This window comes from Morone saxatilis, unplaced genomic scaffold (genome assembly GCF_004916995.1).
Source record: "Morone saxatilis isolate NCDOM2014 unplaced genomic scaffold, NCSU_SB_2.0 Contig20, whole genome shotgun sequence".
NCBI classification, from domain to species: Eukaryota; Metazoa; Chordata; class Actinopteri; family Moronidae; genus Morone; species Morone saxatilis.
Genome location: NW_023339763.1, coordinates 25,496,861 through 25,506,232, shown reverse-complemented (window position 1 = coordinate 25,506,232; position 9,372 = coordinate 25,496,861). Strand labels below are relative to the sequence as shown.

At 39.5% G+C, this 9,372-nt stretch overlaps 1 protein-coding gene across 1 annotated transcript in view; it reads left to right on the top strand.

Annotated features, from left to right (window-relative positions):
- The window catches only part of LOC118331264, a 15,545-nt gene that overhangs the window by 3,475 nt on the left and 2,698 nt on the right, over positions 1-9,372 (top strand). The window contains exons 5-15 of the mRNA XM_035666067.1: positions 284-362; positions 496-629; positions 1,772-1,867; positions 2,594-2,717; positions 4,400-4,578; positions 5,993-6,138; positions 6,507-6,697; positions 7,258-7,375; positions 7,524-8,335; positions 8,836-8,920; positions 9,028-9,118. Of these exons, the coding sequence (XP_035521960.1) occupies positions 284-362; positions 496-629; positions 1,772-1,867; positions 2,594-2,717; positions 4,400-4,578; positions 5,993-6,138; positions 6,507-6,697; positions 7,258-7,375; positions 7,524-8,335; positions 8,836-8,920; positions 9,028-9,118 (2,055 nt within the window). The remainder of the gene's footprint in view (positions 1-283; positions 363-495; positions 630-1,771; positions 1,868-2,593; positions 2,718-4,399; positions 4,579-5,992; positions 6,139-6,506; positions 6,698-7,257; positions 7,376-7,523; positions 8,336-8,835; positions 8,921-9,027; positions 9,119-9,372) is intronic.

Genomic DNA, 9,372 nt, shown 5'->3' with positions numbered 1-9,372 from the left:
AATTGAATTGAATTGAAATTAAATCTGGTAAGAGAACATGCTATAAAACAGGATCAGATGATTCTGTGTGGTTGTCATTGTTTTATCAACTTCAAAGATAGAAAGATATACTTTAAGAGGAACTGATCTGCTAAAAATATTACAACATAATCTAACCTATATAAAATAGTAATATCAGAAATTAGAACAAACACTGTTTTAAGATCAACTATCCACAGTTCTGTTGTTGGTTGTGTAACTTATAATCAACTGGTATGTTTATCTGTGTTTCTGGTCCTTTTAGTGGAATTGGCATACAGTCAAATAAAAGGACGAACAGCAAGTCTTCCTGTACAACAGCCCACTGTTTAGGCTTTGGAAAGGTATGTCACTTCATACAGTGTGCTAATAATATAACACATCTCCTGCTGCCTTCATGAAACACACATACAGCACATCCTCCTCTATCATACTGTGAAACTAAAGGCCTAAGTGTTTTTGTGTATGTTTGTCTAGGTGTGTGTGAGCAAGCCATGCCGGGCGTTGAATGTGCCAGCATCCATTCCTCTGATCAGAGAGAGTGAGCTGACCTGGAGTGATGATGACCCTCTGCTATCCTTCACCTGTGGCTCTTTGACCTCCATAACCAAGTAAGACTATTACTAAATCCCTCAGAACCATGGCTAGAACTACAACAGAATCGCAGAATTCCAAGTATGTTGACACATAAAAGTAATTTGACTGGTGGCTCTCATAGTGGAAATAACATTTTACTGTTTAAATCATCTCTCATAATAAAACATACTTGTGCATGCATTATTCTGTTGTAGTTAAAGCATGAAAAAAGATACATTTGATGGATAAATCAATTTTATAAATAAATACTGAATGAGGTAACACAATGGTGATTGAGCCTACGACCCACTGATAAAAGCATTGTATTATTTCTATATTTACAGTATAATGAACTGGGTGTCATTGTTGGAAAACATGCTGAAATAGTTTACTGCTAATGCAAACTGTACAATTCCTACTGCTGAGGCTTCACATTAAAAGCATTTAATTGGCCAAGACATGACTTTTTATTATGGAGTACTCACAGGAAATGCAATGTGTTTGTCAGTGAGCTTGACACTGACCACTATAATTCATCAGAAATGCACCATTGTCAGTAGATCAGTTTGAAACATTGCAGAGAGTAATGGAACAAGAAAGAGCAGTCACAGTGAGTTGTTAGATAAAGAGCTACAAAGCCATTAGTAGGGCTACTAATAGATGATGTAATGACTAGAAAAAGATACTTTTAATATACAGTTTTATATCACAGCAAACCTCTCATTCCACAGGAAACACTGATCAGATTATCACAAGCAGTAGATGTCAGTCTAAGAACTGTTTTCAACCATGGGTGATATTTTATTCTTGTTTTGTAGTTTGCATAGCTGTTAACACACTTCTTCTGGTGCTATGCCAAAATGATGCTAGGCTAAGCAGCCACTATTCTGTAACAATCACACAACTCTTCTTTTAAAAAAATGATTGAAAAAGTGAATCTGAAGTTATTAAGAGCCTCTCTATTCACTGATTTCCTATACTCCACAGAAAGTCATACTGTGACTATGACTGTAGGATAAATGATTGACATTTACTCCCTAACCCTAAAGAGCTGTATGGCATCGGGTATGAAACAATATGAGCAGGAATTAGACAGGAGTATTTAACGGAATGTTTTTTTTTAACCCAGAGATATTGTCTTACACTGATCACCAAATAGTTTAGCATTGTGTTTCAGTTATAGGTGGAGGGGCTCCAGGGTCGCAGTAAAAACAATGAGGGAGTGTCAGACAGCCTATTTGGACCTGCTCCTCATAGAACAAGACTACTGCAGGTGAGAGAACACAGGCTGTGTGTGGGGAAGTAATATTTTGGTTATGGGTTTGTAAACTTGTAGATTTGTCTGTATGATTATTGCAAAAGGAACAATTTTTTTTAATGACTTTTTACTACAGGTCTATATCATTTTTCTAGATATTTTTTGTTTTTTACGATAAGCATAATGGTGACCTTTTAAATTCTACTTGTATCGTGCCAAATCATAACAGAAGTTATCTTAGGACACAGGTCTAGACCATAGCCCTAAAAGAACTACAACCGGAATTTCATTATACCCATCTTAACGTAAAATGACAATTAAATAACCTTGTATCTGTTTTTATTAAAAAAAGTTGAGATTGTAATTGCCACCCTACCAACGCCAACTCAAGATCGACCTGTTGATACAGGAAATTGTATTTATAGTGTATTTCAATCTGGAATAAATAATATTTTTCAATACATTGTTTTTAGACCAATCTGTATTAAAGGTAACAATAAATTATATGTATTTGCACTGAACCATTTGGCACAGTATTTCTAATGATTTAATTTACCTACAAACCGAATAGTGTGCACTGTCTCCCCTAGAATTTATGAGTTCACACACCGAGTGTAGTAGTAGTGAGTGTAGTGAATGCTTAATGTCCCCTGTGGTTGCCTATGAATCCTTTGGGGTGCGTGTTGTGTGCTGTGTGGTGTTGTGTTGTGGTTGGTGTGTGTGTGTGTGTGCTGTAAATAGCAAGCTGTCCCATCCACAGCTGCTGCAGCTAATGGCTGTGAGTCTGTCCGATGACCTCCGGAGGACCAGCCTGGTGTTTGAGCCGGTCAATGTCGGCACGCTGCACAATTTGCTGTACAACAGGGTAACAAAGACACACCTAGAGGATTTAATTGTCCATTCAGACACATGCATAAGATTTATGTTGGCTTTAATGTTGTCAGTTTAGAGATAGACAGGAAATATAGGAGACAGAGTGGGATGTGACATTCAATCAAAGACCCCGGCTGGAATGAAAGCAAGTATATTGTGGTTATGCACCTTTGGTATGATATGCAGTTAGTCAGTAATTAGTTCCCTGATGATTAATTCTATTTACTTTACTAACCCCTGATATTTGAGGTTTTGAGTGAAATGTCCCAGAAACTATTGGATGGATTGCCATGACATTTGGTGCAGACATTCATGTCCCCCTCAGGATGAACTGAAATAACTCTGGTGATCCACCATGAACGTCAAGTCAAATGTGTCCAATACTTTGGTTTATGGCCCCATCAACCTGTACATTGTGTTTAATGCTAATTAGTGTTAAGTGTTAGCATGCTAAACTAATACTGCAAACTGATAAACTTTATACCTGTCACTGTGAGCTCTTTCCTCCTGTCGTGACAAACAACCTGAACAGTAAACATGCCTTTTTGTTTAAACAGCTTGCAACAAAAACTAAAAAACCTCCGCCAAGGTGTTTGTTTGTCCAGTGATGTTTGAGGTTGCTGTTATGTTTTGTTGTATGTTAAGTCACAGCACACCATTCACTTCAATTACGCTGGGTTCACGGATGCATAACACATTCAGTTAATTTTGCTATAGGCACTGCGGTAACAATGTTAACAAAAGCCAAAAAGTATTTGTGTGGATCAGGGTTTGGATCCACTCTAAAATGTAATGCGTTTTTTCTTGGAAATTGGGCCAATATTTTTTCCGTAATCCTCCTGATGAACAAAAAACAAGCCAACAAACAAATGGCACTGAAAACATAACCTTCTTGGCGAAGGTAGCAAGGGTCACAGACATTGTTTATTTTTAAAGGTCCAGTGTTGGGCTTACCGTTGGAAGTGGGAATGAGAGGCAGACCGTTTCAAAAGTGAAGATTTCTCACTAAAATAAGTGCTGGTGGGTGCATCAAATATATGCCATAACAATGTTAATGAACTGTGTGTGTCTGTATTGTAAGAGTTGTTTCAATCGTTACCACAAACAGTGAAGGGCAGAAGGTTTGATCGCACATTTGATCATCTTAGATAACAAATACTTACTAAATGGCTACTACTAATTAAACTTATTAATACATTTGTAAAGTGCTCCCACCATGGTTTGTATATTCCAGCTGTTCACACCTCTTTTATGTGTCACAGGTTCCAGAAACATAGAGAAAACTTGCGCATATAGGCTGAGTCCTTACTGCAGTGGCCCGGCTTCAATTCCAACCTGTGGCCCTTTGTCTTCTCTCTCTCCCCCATTTCCTGTCTCACCATAGCTCTATTTAAAAAAGTGAGCGCCCGGTTAGCTCACTTGGTAGAGCTGGCGTCCCATGTTGCTGCAGCTGAGTCCTTGCTGCAGCAGCCCAGGGTTCGAATCCTGCGGCTCTTTGCTGCGTGTCATCCCCTCTCTCTCTGCCTTTCCTGTCTGTCTTCAGCTGTCACTATCAATAAAAAGGCAAAAAAAGCCCCAAAAAATAATTAAAAGAAACTAGTTGAAACTTGTATTTCTGCCCTTTCAAACTGCTAACAGTGCTGTAGTGTGTGTGTCTACTTCCTCTCCCTGCAGCGTGCAGAGTTCCCAGTGCTGCAGGAGAGGTGGCTGCTGCCACTGATGTTGCAGGTTTGTGAAGGTCTGCAGTACATCCACAGAGGAGGTCTGGTGATGAGGTCCCTGTCTTCACACAGTGTGGTTCTCACAAAGCGTTCAGTAGCCAAAATAACCGGTTTTGGCTTCATGGTCCCCAGGTAGGCCCAGTACTACACCAGGCTCAATGCATTCTTGGTGGAGGAGGTACAAATTAAACTTCATGCATGAGGAAACGTGTTTTAAATGAATATCTAAAAATAGGGTTTTCAATAGCCTGATTCAAACTTAATTTTCACTACCACTTCAAAATTAAGTCTGATTAAGCTTTTTTTTCACTAGTGCATTACATGTTCAGTCATTGATGTCATTTGCAATTGTCAGATACTGCATTTGCTCAAAGGTATCCTGTGGTGTTTTACACTTTGTTTTATTCAGTAAAATGCATGATGTCTATCCTTGAGGCCTAGCAAACTCGTAAAATAAGATATTTTGACTATTTTGACTAGTGGTCAGTAATTTAAGCAGGTTTCCTCAGAACTGTGGTATGCGTAGCATACAACAATGTAGTACGTGTTGTTTATTCAAAACCAATTTAGAAAAGTACCAGAGAGCTCAACACCGCTCAATCAGAATAAAGTTGGTTCCGATTCAAAGGCAATTTTGTCCAAATATAAACAAATAATAGAGACAGCTCTTAATGCATAGTTTCATCAAATTAGTCAAATGATTTCCCCATATTTGCAGTCAGGACATTGTATGGTTACTGTACACAGAGAAGTAGACCTAGTCTTCACAATAAATACATCAGAAACAGGTTTTAAAACATTGTAAAAAGACTACCTAAGTGTGTTGAGTGACATCATGATTAGTTCATAACTCATACTCTAAGCAAGAGTAAGTCATTTCTGCACCACCTGTAGGTATATTACATTATTACATATTTTTATGTCAGTGCCAAATGGTCCAGAGGAGGTTTGTTTTCTCTGCTAAACTACCACCAAAATATCATCTGTTATCAGAGCTACAGTAAATCTTAAACAAAAATTGAACCTACAGCAAAGATGAAAGAACACATAAATGTGCCATTTGTCCTTTTGTTAAATTTGTTTTGCCTTGTTGTTATTGGTCTGCAGTAGGCTTGCCGCAGTAATCATGGCTACCCAACACCAATTATATTACTTGCTCACCACCCTCACTGTGCTTTTATCAATATAGTAGGAAAACAGACACTAATGTGAAAGTGTTTTGATTTGGGGTCTAAAGCAAAGTCTAAAGTGTGTGTTTCAGTGAGCCCCGCCCTCGCTTATTGATGTTGATGACTGGATATTGAGTGATATCGACAAATATCTTTTCTTGTAAAATGCCAGCGTAAACTGTAGCACCAGTGTTGTCAGTCTGCAGTGAATGCAACGTACTGTAAATGGAATTATTATTTGTTATGGAGATGAAACTGAATGGCATTGTCAAATAGTCAGATGAAGTATGAAGAGGGTCTTCAATTCTGGTTAATATACTGTGTTTCACCACACTTCTGGTCATAATCATGTTCCGTGTATTTGTGTGTATGTCTAGGAGTCAAAGTGTCAAACCCCCGGTGCACATAGTCCTCTCCCCAAGCCTTTACAGATGGGCTGCTCCAGAGGTCATTAAACAGCGAACCTGCACAAAGGAGGCGGACATCTACAGTCTGTGTGCTCTGATCCAGGAACTCTACACAGGTAGTTCTCACATCCTGGCTTCTCAAGGTATCATGGTTCATTGATTTTTATTTTACAACACAGGGTTGTACTATTAAATGTCAGTTGAAGCCCGTTCGTGTTACACACACATAGACCATGCCAATAGGTCCTCCTAAATGTTACACACTGGACCTGTTAAACAGAACAGAACTGAGCATTTGAACCAGAAAAGAAAGTAAATTAATATATTTGCATCATATTTCATAGTTTTTGTACATATTATCCTATCTTTTGTTGTGTATATATTGTATTTTAGAGGAAAGTGCTGGAGGGGCCAACAAAGCATTTCACCGCACAGTGTAGAGACATGTTGACTTCTAAATCCAACGTTTCATACATTGTTTCAGACAATGAACCATGGGGCACAATGGACCTGGACGGGATCAAACAGGCGATGGATGCAGGCCAGGTGCTGGCAGTAGATGGCAGAATTCCACAACCTTACTATGATGTGGTTGTGAAAGGCCTGCAGCAGCAGCCACAGGACCGCACATACAGCCTGCAGAGCCTGTGTTACACACTACAACAGGACATCAAGGTGTGCCTCACTCTATATGCTTCAGTCTCTGCAAGCTCAGGCTTGTGTGTGTGTTTGTCTGTCTGTAACTGAAAGTGTATTTACAGTTAAAAGGGCAAGTTCACAATTATATGCTTCCGTGCTCCAAGACATTATGTTTTCGGGTTATCCGTCGGTGCGAATGTATGTATGTCCGTCTGTCCCATTCTTGTGAGTGAACTCAGGAACACTGTGAGGGAATTTCTTCAAATTTGGCACAAACTTCCACTTAAACTAAAGGATGGACTGAATTTGGTGGTCAAAGGTAGCGTTCGGAGTAACACATTATAAAATGACGTGTTACTGTAGTTCTGCTAGATATTTCTAGCAATATTTTGTCAATAATATTCTTGTAATATTTCTTTACACACTGTATCAAACATTAAAAATAATCATTTCTAGAATGCACATGGGATTCGAGGCCTGCAACAGATAAGAAAGTGGATATTTGGCACGACACAGAACATTTCACATCCTGCACTATGATCCAGAGAACTTTCTGAAAATTAGCCTTTAGGTGACACTTTTTTTTTTTTTTGCAGAGGTTCTCTCTGGAGAAACAGCTGAGTGGTGACCTTTGTGCTTACCCAGAACAAGATCTGGAGCCTGGGGTCCAGTCTACAACACAGCATACGACTGTGGGGGAACCAATACAGAATGGTACTGAACACAACACACACACATATAGGGTTCCTATGTGTACTGAAAAGCTAACAATGAATGCCTTGTGAAACTACTCAACTTACGATTTAGAAATGTGTGAAAGTGTAATGACTGTGTATTCTTCTTTAAAAAAAATCTCTTTCAGTTGGTAGAACTGTCATGTCAGTCCTAATCAAGACAGACACAGTAGAGGAAAGACAGGTCCACCTGGACAAACAGCTGGACAAACAGCTGTACAAAGGAACAAAGGCAAAGCAGAGGAGACAAAGATATAAATGTGTGGAGGGAGAATCCATGTTCCATCACATGCACCCTTACTCAGACATGCTTCCTCTGCTTGGTGAGTTTGACTCAGAGAGTGTTGAGGAAGAACCTGATCCTGAGGCAGACTTAGACTTAGACTTAGACTTAGAGCAGCTGGATGGTCTGAAGCTGTCCAAAGTGACAATGGATGAGCAGATCAGCACCATTGCAGTCAACCTCAAAGTGTCCCAGGAGTTGTTGCAGCAGGCCAGAAGGAGCCTGGACACAGTGGAGGATGAACTGGACTCAGTGACCGGGCTCAGAGATGCTTCTCCCTCTATCCACACACTCTCTCATGCCTCCTCCATCTCTTCTTTCTCCATGTCCTCCACAAATCTTTCTGGAGCAAGTACTGCTGTTGGACCACATTCAAAGTGGTACAGTCTCTTACCGCACAGGGGGGATCATAGGGCAAAGAACCTGGAGGCACAGCTCCAGAGTGGAGATTGGGAACTGCTGAGCCAAGAAGAGCTGTCTTTATGGCGGAGTCATTATGCAGCTGAGCAGGGCTGGCTGCTGCCTGTGCTTTCTTCAGGTTGCTACATGACAGAGAGCCGTTCATTGGGAGCTGATCACAGCACAGCGGAGCTGAGCCAGTACAGATCAGCTCTGGACGACAGCCTTCTCAACATCCTCTCTAGGAAGAAGCAGCAGGTACATGGGTTTACTTTCTCATCATAATGATGTTATATCATTCGATATATTCAAGAACACAGGCTTTAGGCTTTAGGCTTTAGGTGGTTCCCAACCCTTGTCTATAATTGTGTGAAGTGACACCCCTGCATAAGTGACTTATTTTATGGAATTTATGTAAAACAAGCTATTTGGATGAATTTTAAGCAGATAATTTCCTGTGAATATTGCATCAAAGATGAGTTAAGATATTTTAAGAACTTTTTATACAATTCTTTGTCTGTATTATGTTTTATTGTTGTTGTTTTCAATTGTTACAATCATACATACTAAAAAGGCTTCTTTTTGGACAAATTCAGTGTTTTCTTCTCATTGTTTGTTATAATGCAGGATGAGGCTGTTTATTAGAGGAGAGTAATATCTCTATTTGATGGAATTATGAAGCCATTAAAACAAAATGTTGATTTGAATACAAAAAAGCCCAATGCTTGTACTGTAAACATGTGATATATCTCCTCCAGACATCCAGTTCACAAGAAGAGGCAGACATTACAGTAGAGGTGTGCAGGCCAGCAGCTAGTGGGAGTCTGGATAGTCATAACACCAGTAAGTCATCGATATTTCCTGTCACCATCGCAGTGTGAAATATGAGGAGAATGTGGTGACATTTTCTCTGTTGGTGAAACACAGTTTCTCTGTTTTTTTCTTCCCAGACTATGAGAGTTTTCCAAACAACTGTGAAAAAATAAACACTGGTCCTAGTGTCCGTAGAACACAGGCACAGTATACATCCAACACTATCATGTAAGTACACTGACATGAACCTACAGTATGTGCTTCATGTGATACAGTGTATTGAGACACTGGTGAAAATAACTAAAATCATCCGGACATATTTTATTTAATGCGATACAGTCTCCTGGATGTAACCAGGTCTCAGTAAGCATAAAAAAATCTGAATGAATTTAAAAACCCAAACGCTACTGAGTTAGACATGGAACAGGACTTCAGTGAACACAGAGAAACTTTCCACTTTCAGCAGATGAATGTGAAAACAT